A 16,351-nucleotide genomic window follows, 5' to 3' on the forward strand; every position below is an offset into this window, starting at 1 on the left:
GATTTGCTCAGCATACAGATTGAATAAGTATGATGAAAGAATACAACCCTGACACACACCTTTCCTGTTTTAAACCACGCAATATCCCCTTGTTCTGTTCAAACGACTGCCTCTTGGTCTATGCACAGGCTCCTCAGGAGCACAATTAAGGGTTCTGGAATTCCGCTTCTTCATAATGGTATCCATAATTCGTTCTGATCCACACAATCAAACGTCTTTGCATAATCAGTAAAACACAGGTAAACATCTTCCTGGTATTCTCTGCTTTCAGCTGACAATTAAAAAACCCATTGCCATGGAATCGATTCCGACTCACAGCTACCCTATAGGACGGAGTAGAACTGCCCCATAGGGTTTCCAAGGAGTGCCTGGTGGATTCGAACTGCCCACTTTTTGGTTAGCAGCTGTAGCTCGTAACCACTGCACCACCAGGGCTCTAACAAATACTAACATTAGAATGAGTAAAATTGTATGTACGTTAGTGGGAATAAAAGCTTCTGTAGAAAATCTTGCTATTAAACAAAAAGCATGTGTGTCATGCAAGTATTACCTCAAGTCCCGCTCCCTGACCCACTCCTCTTCCTCCTTCCAACACATTTGCAGCTTTAATTTCCTTTAGTATAGTAGACTTTCTGGACCTGCTACTGGTTAGACTGCTTGGACCTGAAGCCTGGCTCTGCACTTACTAGGGACTGAGAGTCACTTAAAATGAAAATATCAAAAAACTACCTTCATAGGACTTCTGGGAACACTGAAGGAATTAATCCGTATTTCATAACTTTCACCTATTGTTATTTGTTGTTATAGGGCTTTGTCTTTTTTCTTTTTTTTTGAGCAAATTCTAATACAGGACATCCTGCCTGTTTATGAAAAAAAAAAAAAAGCAAAATTTTTAACATAATCATGTGCCTGCAAATTTTCTGCCCATGAGAGAGTGCAGTGCATCTTGGAAAGGACATCTCCAGCACTCCATCAGCCATGTAGAAGAAGCAATGTAGTTAGTGAAAATGCTTTGGCTCAAACACAGGCACGGCCGGAGACTGCGCAGATTTTTTTCGTTGCCTGAGTTACGCGGAACACATTTTTAACATAAGGATTTTAGCCGGTGGGATTTGAGAATCGTTCAACTTCCGGTACCACCGGAAGCAGTGGTAACATGGCGTCTTCCTCGTCAAATGTGCCGGCTACAGTGACTGGGAGAAGCCAGTTACGGAAGCCGAAATCGAAGCAGGAGAACCGAGGTGAGGTTCTGGGAGAACCGAGGGCTGGGGTTTGTGGACATTAAGTTGAGACTTTTTCTTTGTCTATCTGTGGAAGTTTAGGGCCATCTGGAGTCTGTTTGTGGAGCCGAGAACTTACAATTGCTAATATTGTACGGGACGGGGTAAGGGGGTGGTTTGGCCGGGTCTAGAGAAACAACTCCGATGGCCGGTACGGTGCAAACCACGTGCTCCTAACTTGTTGCTTTTGCTGGAGACCCCTCAAAGTTAAGCTGTTGAGCAGTCCGTCTCCTATAAAAGGATGAGGATTAATAAACTTCGGAGGGCGCTGCGGGATCTCACTGTGCGACCAAGACTGGAAGTCGTTGACTGCATGAGGGGTAAGGTGGAGTAGCGTAGCGATGGGGAGGTCGTTTTCTGCTGGCGAGAAGGCTGAAAATGAAGGAATCAGGCAGACGTATGGATGTGGGGAAAGAGATATCTGGAGTGTCTCTTTTCAGTATGAATGACAGGCTAGAGAAATATCTCTGGGACTGCTCAAGCAGTCTTAATAGGAAGCGTTAAAGACTTCGACTCATTCTGGAGGCGTTTGGGGGGATTTTAAAGGGTTGTTACTGTTTTGGTGGTTGTTGCAGGTTTTTTTTAAATTAAATATAACGTATTTAGCAGAGTGTACACTATGTGTACAACTGAAAGAATAAAACCATGCGTAGAAAACCAGCACCCAGTTTATTAAGTAGAACAGAGCATTACCACACCTCGAAAGCCTCCCGCGTGTACCTCCCAGACTCCCAGATCATATTATTCTCTTTTCCCCAAACTCGAAGTAACCATTCTGAATCATGTTAATCACACTGCTTTTCTTCATAGTCTTTATGGCCTGTGTACAAAATGGTTTAGTTTTGCCTTTTTTTTTTTTTTAATTTTATACGAATGAAAGTAGACTATACTGTGTCTTGCTTCTTAGGCTTAGTTCGCTTTTTGCTACTCAAGCAAGGTGACACTTGTAGCTGTGTAGTGTATTCTTTTCACTGCTGTATGGTATTTCTTAGTATGAATATACCCCACTTTATTTTTTCTACCGTTGATGGACAATACTGCTAGAAACATTTTTGTACATGTCTCCTGGTACACTCTGTAGAGTGTTTCTCTCAGTTATATACATAGGAGTGGAATCACTGGAGGGTAGGCTATGTGCAAGTAATGCTAAATCTTTTCTAAAGGAGTTACACTAATTCACACTCCCATTAGCAGTGGCTGAAAGTTCTCATTGCTTCACAGTCTCATTAACAGTTGGTATTACCAGAATTTTTAATGTCTGTCATTTTGGTTAGGTAGCTGGTTGTGGTTGTAATTTGAACTTTCCTGATTATTAATGAGGCTCTACATCTTTTCACTTTTTTTTGATGGCTATTTGTGTTCCCTTTATTGTGAAATTCCTGCTTATTTCTTTTGTCAGTTATTTTGGGAGAGTAGGTGATTTATCTTTTTCCTATTAATTCATAGTCATGGAAGTGTTTAAATTGGGTAGGGACTTGGGCAGATACGCATTTTAAGTACTTACTCTTGTAATGTGTTGAGGGTTTTTTATGAGTATTGGGGGAGTGAATGAAACGTGCATGTGGCTAATTTTCTGTGATGTGAACCAGAAAAAACTGGATATGAGTACAAGAAGCAGAAAAGAAGTTTACCTGACTGGGGGTCAATAAAATGGGCTAAAGTCTGAGAAGCTTCCGTGTATGTAAGAGTCTCCTGATGACATTATTAAAACACAGATTCCTGGGCCTCATCCCAGAGTTTCTGATTCACTTGTCTGCGATGGGGCCCAAGAATTGCATTTCTAACAAACTCCCAGTTGATACAGATGCTGAAAGTCTATGGATCATACCTTTGAGTAGTTTTAGATTAGAGAATAGCTGTTGGATTTAAGAGGGTCTTAAAATCAAGGACCAGAAGTTTTAAAAAACAGTGTGAGAGAGAATTTATGACCCTTTGGAAGCATTTTGTTTTAGTGAAAAAAGTCTTAGACTGAATCACCTTTGCGTTCCCATAAGCAAGTCACTTAACCTTTTTGGATTGTATGTGTTCACCTATAAAATGAAAATAATAATACTGGTTCTTCCTACCTTTCATAGTTGTCATGAAGGGCATACAGAAATAAGACACCTGAAAACTCTTTGGAAAACCTAAAGCCCTATATAAGTGATCATTAATGGAAAGTATACATGAGAATCAGCCTTTTACATTTTTACGCATATGTATACACACACACACACACACACACGCACTACGCACACATGCCTGGGCTCCACTCCAGGGAAGTCAGAAAAGTTACTTATAGTTTAGATAATGATGTAAACAAAATGGTATTTGGATCTTAAATTCCACAATAGTTTAGTGTAATAGAAGTTTCTTGAGGACCCACTATCTGTCAGCATATGCCAACCTGTGTGTATACAAGGAGGAGGGTCCTCGCTCTTAAGGAACTTAGTCTTATGAGATGACTAAAATGTAAACAGATAAATAGTGTGTTGATGATAATGACAGAGGCATTTTCTTTGACTATTGAATATTATAAAAAGCAAGGGAAGAGAAAGTGCAAGGAAGAATATTGGGAAGCTTGTGAATGTGTGCATAGAAGTGTTCAAAAAGTGTCCAAAAGACAGATAAAGTGTGGTGTGCAAATTTTTTACCTTCTGTAGATGATTCAGAACTCCTCACTGTTCCTGATGGTTGGAAAGAACCAGCCTTTTCCAAAGAGGACAATCCCAGAGGACTCTTGGAGGAGAGCAGTTTTGCAACTTTGTTTCCAAAATATAGAGAGGCTTACCTGAAAGAGTGCTGGCCACTGGTGCAGAAATCCTTGAATGAACATGTATGCACATTTTATCCATTTCTTTGAGATTTTTCTCTTGCTTATACCTTTTCTTTTAAGTGTATTGTTTATCACTCACTATGTTGAAATATTGCTTAGATTATGCTCATTAGTCAGAAAATAGTGTTTTTATTTGCTTTGTTTAAATCTTATTCTTTCTATTGAGAATAAATGCTTAATTTTCGTAATTATAGATTCTTTCTGAATCTATAATAATTTGTTTTTACTTTGCCCTTAGTCCCCTAACCAGCTAGAAAAAAGTTTGGAAGGGAAAGTGTGTTCTTATCTAGGGAGTAGATTGTAGATTGGAGCTGGGTCCAGGCTGGGGAAGCTATATAGCTTTACATTTCTACCTTAGGTCCTAAGTATGGTCTCATTTGGATTAATGTACATTTTTTAGACTAGAGATAAGTTTTGTTTTAGTAAGTACAATGTATTCTGAAGCCAAGTATGAATAGTTTCAATTGTTTGGGTTTCTAATATTATGTGAAGGATGAAAGTAATCAAGTATTATTTTATGTTTAACTACCCAGTTTCTTCAGAGTGGGAGTTGAAAGAATTTGAAAGATGACTTAATAGCACAGAAATTGATAAATGGTTTTGTAGTGGTTAAGCACTACTGACCAAAAGGCAGCTAACCGAAAGTCAGCAGTTGGGACCCACCACCTGCTCTGCAGGAGAAAGATGTGGCAACCTGCTTCTTTAAAGATTTTCAGCCTTGGAGACCCTATGGGGCGGTTGTACTCTGTCCTGTAGAGTCACTATGAGTTGGAATTGACTCTGCGGCAGTGGGTTTGGTTTAGTTTGGTTAGGATGAGTGCTATAATTATCTAATATTGAATGCAATTTTAGACAACTGCTTGTTTGCTCTGTCCTTTTTGTAGCACGTTAATGCAACCTTGGACCTGATTGAGGGCAGCATGACTGTTTGTACAACAAAGAAGACTTTTGATCCATATATCATCATTAGGGCCAGAGACTTAATAAAACTTTTAGCAAGGAGTGTTTCATTTGAGCAGGTAAATGTAAAATTGCAAAGACTTTGCTTTAGTTGTATTAACATTAGAGACAGCATGTATAAAGTCTTTTGCCATATACTTTGCATGTTTATGTTAAGATATTAGCCTGGGCTTGGTAAAGAAATATATTTGTAAAGAATATTGATGGGAGTATTATCTTTATTTTTCCAAAAGGCAGTACGAATTCTTCAGGATGATGTTGCATGTGACATCATTAAAATAGGTTCTTTAGTACGAAATAAAGAAAGATTTGTAAAAAGAAGACAACGGCTTATTGGTCCCAAAGGATCTACGTTGAAGGTACTTTTTAATCAGTGGAAAGTCTAAATAGCTACCTCTACATTAGTTTTTTCAGTGTACTAAATTTCAGCTTATTGTTCTTTTGAGACAGGCATTGGAACTGTTAACAAACTGTTACATTATGGTTCAGGGAAACACGGTGTCAGCCATTGGACCCTTCAGTGGCTTAAAAGAGGTAAATGAGAACTATTATCTTCGGTTAATTTTCAATAGAGGGAAAATTAAATAGTTTGTTTGTAATAGTTCATTGGATTAAATATGGCTTTATAATTATGCTTTTAGAATATGTGTTGTTTGATTCCCATTAGTAAGTAATTTGTACTTCATGTTATTTGAATGGGTCACCTGTCCTGGAGCCTAACGTATTATGGCCAACCTTTGGCAACTGTGGAGAAATCTATTTCTGAATGAGAAAGTCTGCTCATCATCACTCTTCCGGCTACAAATTTTAAATGGGCACTGAAGATCTTGGTTCTGTAGCACATACCAGGAATGTGATCTAGTTACACGTGTGCTCAAATGATTGGAGATTTCCGTAGATCTAATTTGCAGTAATGCGTCCAGCCAGTAGAGGTCAGACTGAAAACTTTTTTTTCTTTCAAGATATATTTTGTTTTGTTTGAATTTTTAGTGTAGAGTTTAATAAATTTTTTGTTGAGTATTTTATTTAACTTGCTAAATTAATGTTATGAGAAAATCTGTGGAGCAGAGACTTTCTATTCACTCTTTGATGCTGTTGCTGTCTGGATGTGTCTGTGAGGTTTTGCATCTTGGTTCCTTACTGGGTCTTTTAATAGTAATTCTATTTTGACCTCTTTCTCATAAATTATCTGCCTTTTTCTCATAAGGCAATAACAACTTAAATATATTGAATATTTTATAGTTTTGTGAAGTCTTTAAAATATATTATTTAATTCTTACAACAGACTTTCGAGGTAGATAGTTTTATTTCCATATTACAAACGAGAAAGCCGGAACAGAAAAATTAAATTAAGTGACTTTCCTGTACGAAGTAGCAGTCTCATTATTTTTAATTTATACTTTACTCTAAAACCAGTCCCTTTCCCCCTAAATTGTATAGCTCCAGAGTGTTGTGATAATTCCAGGTACCACATTTTAGCAGAAAAGTTGAGAAACTTCATTGTATTCAGAAGAGGGTGACTATTATTATGAAGGTTCTCGAAGCCACTCAGAGCAGTTGGAGGGACTACTACAGTGAAACCTGTGATAGCCAGTTACTCCACGGGACTGCCTTGTTTTTCTGGGTCTCACAAGTTTTCTGCCTTTGACAGGGTACGGTCACCACTTCCTATCACTCTATCTTGTGGAAAATATTTGAGTTTTCCTTCTCTGACAAATTTCCACCTTACACAGGTTCCGCCTTTTGCAAGTTTTACTGTGTATTCAATTTGGTAGCTGTTGCCTGATACGTAGGATATTTTGCAGTATAATAATCCTCTGCTATCCAGTTCATTGAAATCTTTGTGACTAATTTATTTTTATTCATAAATTTTAGGTTCGGAAAGTAGTCTTAGATACTATGAAGAATATTCATCCAATATATAACATTAAAGTGAGTGTTAATTATATATTACTATAGTGATGATTGATAAACTACTCTTAGAAACAGTAACTTTTCCTGAAATTAAATATTTTATGAAAGCTAATACATAAAATAGATAAAGCAGAGCTATTTTGTGTAAATTAAAGGTAGAGTCCAGCCTACTCAACTCCACTTCTGTTTCACCCCAGCCTTCTAGAGCACAGTTTGAAAACTATTGAAAGGAATACTGTAGTATATCATATTATTCTCATACAAGGAAAATGAGCTTCACAGAATTTGTCATAGATTATATTAATCCAGTATTATACTTCTTTTAAATAAAGTCTGGGATATGTCATCACATTAAAACCTTTTTTAGAATTTAAAACTCAAATTGTACGCCTTTTTGAGAGAGATCTATTGTGTATACAAAGTTAGGATCGTCTGTAGAAATGTAACCATGGTATAATGAGCTGTGGTGATGGGTATTTGTTGAGCAATCAATTTAAATTTAAAAGTTGCCATGAGATTGATGTGATAAAGCGATTTTCAGTTACTTCGGGATATTGCAGATAAAAGGAGAGTTAGTGGTGCATCTGATGCCTGGTTTGCATCCTTTGATGCTCTAAGGTCCATAAAATTAAAGCAGAGTGGCAGGAATGTGAGAATATTGATTTTATCTAATCATGAACACATTTATTCTGCTTTTCTTTTTCCCTGTGAAAGATCTTGGTGGCTACTAAACACTTCTGCTCACAGGGAACATAGAACTAATAAGAAACACCCCCTGCTATTATTAACTTGAATTTTATGGTTGTAATGTAATAGTGGTCACAAAGCTGAATTAGTTTCATTTTCATCTCAAATATTGTAACAGTTCTGCATTTCTTAATCTAAATTTCTAATGGTTTTCTAATGCGTAACTAATTATACATGATTGAGATATCCTTGTTTTTCTTTATGGAATTGGTTTAATCTCACTGAAGAGACTAGGAACTACTACTTACCTCTTTTAATTTTATTATTTATAGAAACAAAATTTTTATTATCTTAGTTTCACATTTTGAAATTAAAAATTTTTGCTTTCTTATGTTCCCTTGATTAAAGACCTTAATGATTAAACGAGAATTGGCAAAAGATTCTGAATTAAGATCACAAAGTTGGGAAAGATTTTTGCCACAATTCAAACACAAAAATGTGAATAAACGCAAGGAACCAAAGAAGAAAACTGTTAAGAAAGAGTATACACCATTCCCACCACCACAGCCAGAAAGTCAGGTCAGTATTAAATCTTGAATTTCTTTAAAAGAGGGGGAGACTATTTAAATAAATGTGTTTTGTCAGAAACTTTATTGAGGGCATTTTAGGTAAAATGTCTGTGTGTGTGTGTGTGTGTGTGTGTGTGTACTTGTTTGGGTGTGCAGAAACTGAAGGTAAGTGTAAATGAACTTAATTTTGAGGCTAAGTTAATGGGGGTAAAGGGTGGAGTGGAGACTTTACAACATGTATGTAAACTCATTAAGGTGGTTGGTGGCAGTCTGTCTCTGTAGCGACTATAAATGTTCTGTGGATTTAAAAAAACCAACGGTTTAGCCCTACAATGCTCTTATTCTGCTTTACAATATTTCTGTGATGACATACTATATGACTGCTCCAGCTCTGAATTTTTTGAATTCTAATATCTATCCTTCCTCTAAGTTATGAATCCCTCCATTTTCTCCCATTGTGTCAACTGCCTTCAGGCTTCGTTTCTTTTCCCACCATGACTAGAATTTCTATTTCTCTCTTTTCTTTCATGCGCCCCCCTTCCCCTTCTATCACACCTGCCCTGAAAAACCCTAAAACTTGGATCAGTCCAAAAAATGTGGTTTCTCACCCATACTGTGACTACTAAACTTAGGTGGAGAAAATAATATCTTTGGGTTAAATCCACTGTAGATTCATGTTTCCAGCGTCAGGTAGGTTCTCAGTATTGTCTAGCAGTTCTTCTGTGTGTCCTCTTAATTCTCTGAGACTCTCCCATTCCTAGCGGATGACTTTGCCTTTTAGTTTACTGAAATACTTGACAAGAATTTTCTCATCTTCCTTTTCTCTTACACATTTTTTTTTCTATTTGTATCTTTCTTTTTACTTCTTTGAATTCCATCTTATACCTACTTTTTTTTTTAAATTTTTTTCTGATACTAAGTTTTTATTTTTTTCCTTTTTTTTTTTCCCCCATTGTGCTTTAGGTGAAAGTTTACAGCTCAAGTTAGTTTCTCATACAAAAATTTATACACACATTGTTATGTGACCTTAGTTGCTATCCCTGTAATATGATAGCACACTCCCCTTTCCACCCCAGATCTCCTGTGTCCATTCAACCAGCTCCTGTCACTTTCTGCCTTCTCATCTCGCCTCTGAACAGGAGCTGCCCATTTAGACTCATGTATCTACTTGAGCTAAGAATAAGCACATTCTTCACGAGTATCATTTTATGTGTTATAGTCCAGTCTAATCTTTGTCTGAAGACTTGGCTTCAGGAATTGTTTTAGTTCGAGTTAACAGAGAGTCTGGGGGCCATGTCTTCTGGGGTTCCTCCAGTCTCAGACCATTAAGTCTGGTTATACCTACTTCTTGAGGGGTCTTGCTTCATCTTCCCCTCCCTACGTTATATCTTAAAGTCTTCCCTCTCTACTAGTTCTTTCTACTCAGCATGTAACCCGATCTCTTTCTGTATACCATCTTCTCCACAGCCCTGTGTTTGAGGTTTTTGAGGGAAGGTATGATGAAGGATCAAAGGGTGAAAAGGAATGATGATTACAGTGCAAAAACAATGGAAGTGGTGGATCATGGGGTCTACTCTGCAAAGTGAAGCCAGAAGGAAACTGACAGTTGGAGAAAAGTAGAGGGGTCTAGTTATTAAATCATGCTTCCGTAGCACCTGCCATACTTTTTATGGCCCTGTCCTATGGTTACTAATTGACTTGTCTTTCTCCCCTAAGACTGTAAGTTTCTTGAAGACAGTGATGTCTCATTTGACTTATTCTGCCAGCTTATTTGCTGTGTGAGTTTGAGCAAGCTGTTTAATTCATCTATGCCTCAGTTTCGCCATGTGTAAAAAGGGGGTAATAATAATACCTATCTCCAAGAATTGTTAATGAGGATTAAATGAGTTAGTATTTGTAAAGAGCCTAGAACAGTGCCTTGGATATGATAATACTGTATAAGATAGAACAGGTATAAATACTGAATATATTGAATGAACGAGCTATGGTTTTCTCTAATTAGTATTTAATTAGTCACCAAATCCTGGCAGTTCTTGATTGTCATTCTGAATGCCATTGCCTTTATTTCAGTCTTTTATTGCTTTTTCTTTGTTGTTCTGTACCTTATTAAAATGCTGCTTTGATCTTTTCACTCTTCTAAGAAACCTTGAGTCATTTCAAATCATATCCTGGCTTCTTTATTCAGGCCTTTTCAGGCTTCTCCAAAACTGTCTTTCCAATTTCCTCTTACACTTCGCTGAAACATTGACCTTCCACTTCACCTAAACCAGTGTGTAGTACGTCTCACGAACACATCATCTACTTTCCCACCTCCATGCTTTTTGTGCCTGTATTTCCCTCAGCTTAGGGTACACTTCTTTATTTTTCTGTCTTGCCTTTAAGAATTAATCATAGGGAGTTTTAACCCCTCTGTCCTAACACCAAAGACTTTGTAAAGATTTATATTGAAACTATACTAGTACTGAAATTTCTGCACAGTAGTATTTCCATATTAAATACCACTATAAACTTCTTTATAATGCACTAAAATATTTCTAAGTGTTTTATGCTTTTATATTTTTTATTAAATTAACTTTTCCATGTATAATTTGACAGTGAGGATTTGATTCTTCAAACTTTTTTTTTTAATACCAGATTTTACTGAATTAGCTTTGGCCACCATGAATTTCATTTAAGTCTCAATCTCCAGGTCTAATTTTGCAGATTTTATTGTATTAAATTTTAGCCAGGAAGAGACCTTACCATGTGCAGCATGGCCTTTGTCAGCTGTATTTTGTTAATTCTTATAAAGTTGAAAATAATTGTTTTTTCTTGGATAATTATTTTATTATCTGTAATTACTAATTTGGTTCTTTTATATACTTTCAATCACCTTGTGTACCATACTCAATGCTCACTTTACTGATACATGTGGTAGGGAACAGCATTTGCTGGAGAAAGTGTTCTGTATTTTTATATGTAGCCTTCACTGTAGTGGTTTTTGGGTACTTGCTTACAGAGTCCAAAATACTGCCTTATACTCGTTTGGTACCCCATTCTAGGGCTGGCAATGGTTGAACTTATTAGTTGGGGGGAAAGAAAAAGCCTGAAGCTCTGTGTATTCAAATAGTCCTCTTTCCAAAGTTGCAAAATTAAAAATTTACTCCTAGTTTTCGGTCTTAGGAAATGATTTCTCATCTACATTATTCCTGAAGTAATTGTAAATGGCATTTTCTACAGATTGATAAAGAATTGGCTAGTGGTGAATACTTTTTGAAAGCAAGTCAGAAGAAGCGACAGAAAATGGAAGCAATAAAGGTAAGACTGTTTATGTCTAGCTCACAGCATTATCAGCAAAGTTCATAGAAACTTAAATCTTTGACTGTAAATTTTATTTTACTAATGTATCCTCTACTAATAATGTAGGCTAAACAAGCGGAAGCTCTCAGTAAGAGGCAAGAGGAAAGAAATAAAGCTTTTATTCCACCTAAAGAAAAAACAGTTGTGAAACCCAAGGAAGGTAATGTTTGTTTTTCAACTGAATTTGTCTGAATCTCTTTGACTGTCAAGTAAAGAAATAACTATATCCTCCATCATTTCTCTTACCATTTCACTCATCCTAGGAATAACAAATATCTTGGGTAATTTATAATTTAGTAGTGACTAATGGCTATTTCAGGGTATTCCAGATTGACAGTGCCCTGACCTGTGTCTTGGGCTTGGGAAGGACTCTTTGTTGGGAGAGACACAACCAGAGCAGTGCATCCCCTGTAGAGATAAGGTAACAGTGAAGCAGTGAGACCCCTGAACTTGCTATCATGCCTCTCAGAAAGGGCTTCTCAGAGTTTGGGCTTTTCTTCCCTTTATTTGTGTGTTCTATGGCTTAAAGTTTGGTTCCATTATTCTTAACATGGATTTGTTACCACTTTGGGCTAAAGAACACTAACAGTATGACAGGAAGAAATCATTGAGGGGCTATTAAAAAGATGATAAGGAAAAGCACTTTTCCCTTATGCTTTTCTTCATTTCTAGCTTCATTTTAATTGATTTATTTTCTCTTCTTCTGCATTCCCCCCTCTGGTAATACTTGTACGCTTCCTAAAGTAACCCTCCAGAGTAAATAGCGGCACAGTAGGGGAGGGGTGGGCATAGTGGCAGGATTGTGTGTGACCTATTGGTCAAAAACAGAGATAATCCATTACTGTTATGATATCTTAATGTGGCAGCAGTGCTGACAACTTAAAAGTACTGTATTCTACTCTGTAGATGATAGGTTATGTAAAAGTTAAAAACATCAAATGTTATAATTTCCAGTTTATGCATTATGTCAGTTATGTATTTTGAAGATATTCACTAGCTAATTTAACCTTAGTCTATAATAGTAATTTAAAATGTGGCTGTTCCACTATAGCGGAAGCTTTCAATCTCTGTGCTTTTCAAGTTGCTAAATAGTTTGTATGAACTTTTTATCCTACAGTCCTTTTGTGCTCTGAATACTGTACTTTAAATCGTAAGAAAAAATTGCATCATTTTGTGCTTCCTTCCCCTATTTTATTCACATTTTTGACATTGATTATATGTTGATTATATAGGAGGACTTCCACAAACTTATCCAAATTATTGTTTTTACTACCAAAATTTTGTTAAATAACATACTACTAGTCATTCATTGAACTATTTGAAAAACTTTTATTTTGATTTTTTTGTTGTGTTAGATACAGTCAGTTTTAACCTATGGCTTCATGGTTAGCTAATTAAATGTATTGAGGCTTGAAGGGTTACATGTAATAATCTTCATGAAATTAATTTTAAATTAGTTTTACATGTGATAGATAATTGTCATATTAATGAGTAGTCTAAAGTCCTAAAAAAAATATGAAAAAGAATAACTAAAAATAATCTGGTCTCAAGTGGATTTGAGGAAAAAGATAGTTTTAATATAGCTGAATTCAGTAATTGGTTTGAATTTCTAAGTTAAAAACTTATTTTCATGCATACTTTTACTAATGCATAGTTATAGCACCTTGCTTTATGATTTATTGTTTTCTTAGTTTAAAGAAAGTTTGAAATGGTGGTTCAGAATTTCATGCCTTTAGGCAGATATTTTATATTACCTTTCAGTTCTAACAGTATTCTGAAACTGTTGTCCTAACCACATATTGTTTATGCTTTATTAGGTAAAATGTAAAGAATTACATATATTGTGTTTTTCATTTGTCTAGCTTCTATTGAAACTAAAATTGATGTGGCTGCCATCAAAGAAAAGGTTAAGAAAGCAAAGAATAAGAAACTGGGAGCATTTACAGCTGAGGAACTTAAGCTTAAGATGGAAGCAAATGAAAAGAAAAAGAAGACGAAAAAGTAACATATACACACCAAAAAAAAAAACAAACCTGAACTAGAATTTATTCAGCTATCTCCTTTCATAAAGGATTTTGAGGTATACTAGGCATTAGTTGCCTTATGTTTGAGAAGGAATACTTTGATCATTTTTTTCTTCTGAGTTGCTTTTGTTTCTAAAACACAGTTCTTTATAAATAAATTATTGTATTCATGCTTTTTTTTTTTTTTTTTTTTTTTTTAAATTTTGTGTATGTTGGACCTAATCTGTTCTAGGCAGATTTTGCCTAATTGGGATTTTAGGAGTAATTCTTTAGATTGTTTTATATAAAAATTTTTGGAATGAACTATTGCTTAGCTATTGTAATTATCAATAAAATCCAATGAATGACACCACTGGTTAGACTATTAAATATAATCATGTCCAAGCATTTGGTTTTGAGGAAAATCAAATTTTGACTGCTCTCTCTCCCTCTTTAATGATAGCAATTAAACATTTTACTTTTTATACCAAGATTATAGCCCATAAGCCTCTTAAATCAAGTTCCTTAATTATTATTCTATCCTAAATCTGGGGAGAGGTAAAACAGAGAGAGAGCAAGTTGCAGTGGAGTGAGGGAGAAAAATCACAGACATTTAGAGTTGAGGCAGCATGTGACAAGTAATGTAGAAATGTTTGTAACTAAAAATGAGGGTCACGAGTTAGTTAGAATCACCTAAGTCTGACTCACTCATTTTACAGATTTGGAAGCTAAGACATAGAGAGGCTAGCTTACTTACTGAAGATATTTATCTTCATAGAAAAGTGAAAAGTAAAGATGAGTTTATCCTGTAGAGTCGGGAATTTGTTTGTATAAGGGCTTAGTGTAATAGCACATTTTTTTTCCCGAAATGTTTTTTAAATTAGAAATACATCTGTGATGGTTAAAATTGTGTGTCAGCTTGGCTGGGCCATGATCCTCAGTGTTTAAATGTGATCACTCCCATGATTGAATATACTGTGAGTAGCCCATCAGATGAAAGGGAGTTCCCTTGGGGGTGTGGCCTGCATCTGAACATAAGCAGACGTTCTGGCTTTTTGCTCACTCTGGATCCTGCGGCTGCCTCCTGTCATCTCATCTCCGGTTCTTGGGACTTGAGCTGTCAGCTTATCTGCTGAACTTGGGATTCGTTGATTTTCACAGCCCATGAGCGGGAGCCCTGCTCTCTGACCTGCCAATCTTGGGCTCGCCAGCTTCTCCAGCTACGTGACTTGGGAGAGGCCTCTACCCTGATCCACGGACTTGGGATGTTCTAGCCTCTACAATCGTATGAGCTGTTTCCTTGATATAAATCTCTCTATATATATTTGTACGCTTTACTGGTTTTGCTTCTCTAGAGAACCCAGCCTAAGACAACATCCAATGTTACTGTTTTAAAAAAAGCCATATATGATTTTTTTTTTTGTTTGGATTGTATTATTCCAAAAGAACTAAGTTAGGATATTTGTGTTTGATCAAAATGGTAATTATAACAGTCAGTATATGAATTAATGGACTAACAATGAGAAAGAGAGAGGTGTATCTGTTACGTAAGTATATCGGCCACTCTGGATACTGAAGAGAGTAGTAACCTAAGAATCAAACATAGAATATTGTGTTAGACATTGTTTCTTATAATGCAGTGATATAATTCACATAGCTCTTAATGAAACAATTTAAGATTTATATACATACGTTTGACTTTGTCTCGCTCTTGGTTAGCTGTAAAGTCAGGGAAAAGGAAAAAAAAATTAAAAGAGTGGATAATGGTGAAGCTTTTGTTTTATTAAAAAAACCTGTTTCTATAATCATTAACACCTATTTTGGCTTTATTGCAGTGATTTTCAGAGGTTAATTGTTAATGTATTATTTTCATGATTTTTTTGTACTACCTGTACTAAATTTTTTTTTTTTATCAAATTGCTTTTTATATAATGGAAACCATATAAACCGGTTGCTGTCATTTCCAACTCATGGTGACCCTTGTGTGTCAGAACTGAGCTACATAGGGTTTTCAATGGCTGATTTTTCAGAAGTAGATTGCCAGGCCTTTCTTCCGAGGCTCAAACATCCAACCTTTTGATTAGCATCCGAGCATGTAAACCTTTTGCACCACCTAGGGACTCCAAAGGAAACACTATTACTGCTACTTATGGAAAATCATTTTACATAACTACAAGACAAAAAAAAAAAACTAACTTGCCGTCGAGTCGATTCTGACTCATGTGACCCTATAGGACAGAGTAGAACTGGTTTACAAGGAGCACTGGTGGATTCGAACTGCCAACCTTTTGGTTAGCACCTGAACTCTTAACCACTACGCCACTAGGGTGGCTGCTAACCAAAAAGTCAGCAGTTCAAATCCACCAGCCTCTCCTTGGAAACCCTATGGGGAAGTTCTACTCTGCCCTATAGGGTCACTATGAGTTGGAATTGACTCGATGGCAGTGTGGTTTTTTTTTTTAATTCATAATTATTCCTTTCTTTATTTGAGCTTTATTCAGATTTTGACATTCAGAGCACTGGGAAGAAATAAACTCCACATCTTCTTGATGTTTTCTTTTATTAAATGGTCTGCCAGCCCTGTTCCACATCAGTTCTGTGTCAGCTGTTGGATGCTTTTGGTGGATCCCATCAAAGAGCTGGTCCTCTGCGCACTCTTTGTCTACACTGAATTACCATGAAGCTACTGCTCAAACTTTTCTTGGCCAAAAAAAAAAAAAGAGTTGCTGTCAAATTGATTCTGATTTTTGGTGACCCATGTGTTTCAAAGTAGAACTGTACTCC

General features: G+C 36.2%; 1 protein-coding gene and 1 long non-coding RNA gene across 3 annotated transcripts; one reads left to right on the forward strand and one right to left on the reverse strand.

Annotated features, from left to right (window-relative positions):
• Positions 1 to 989: 989 nt before the first annotated feature.
• On the forward strand, positions 990 to 13,624 carry KRR1 (KRR1 small subunit processome component homolog). 2 transcript variants are annotated; one of them, XM_004384628.2, is made up of 10 exons: positions 1,005 to 1,241; positions 3,923 to 4,095; positions 4,980 to 5,114; positions 5,289 to 5,414; positions 5,506 to 5,589; positions 6,931 to 6,987; positions 8,065 to 8,235; positions 11,445 to 11,522; positions 11,631 to 11,724; positions 13,427 to 13,624. In XM_004384628.2, the coding sequence occupies exons 1-10, from the start codon at positions 1,157 to 1,159 to the stop codon at positions 13,567 to 13,569; spliced, it is 1,146 nt and encodes a 381-aa protein (XP_004384685.1). In that variant the 5' UTR covers positions 1,005 to 1,156; the 3' UTR covers positions 13,570 to 13,624. The 2 variants fall into 2 exon arrangements, with proteins under 2 accessions (XP_023594670.1, XP_004384685.1); XM_023738902.1 differs by lacking the exon at positions 5,506 to 5,589 and having other exon boundaries at positions 990 to 1,241.
• Positions 13,625 to 14,978: 1,354 nt separating this feature from the next.
• Positions 14,979 to 15,809, reverse strand: LOC111822067 (uncharacterized). The gene is made up of 2 exons (XR_002825351.1): positions 15,260 to 15,809; positions 14,979 to 15,156 (listed from the first exon to the last, which is right to left on the reverse strand). It is a non-coding gene; the product is annotated as an uncharacterized LOC111822067 (long non-coding RNA).
• Positions 15,810 to 16,351: the final 542 nt, after the last annotated feature.

This window comes from Trichechus manatus, unplaced genomic scaffold, assembly GCF_000243295.1.
Source record: "Trichechus manatus latirostris isolate Lorelei unplaced genomic scaffold, TriManLat1.0 scaffold00125, whole genome shotgun sequence".
Taxonomy (NCBI): Eukaryota; Metazoa; Chordata; class Mammalia; order Sirenia; family Trichechidae; genus Trichechus; species Trichechus manatus.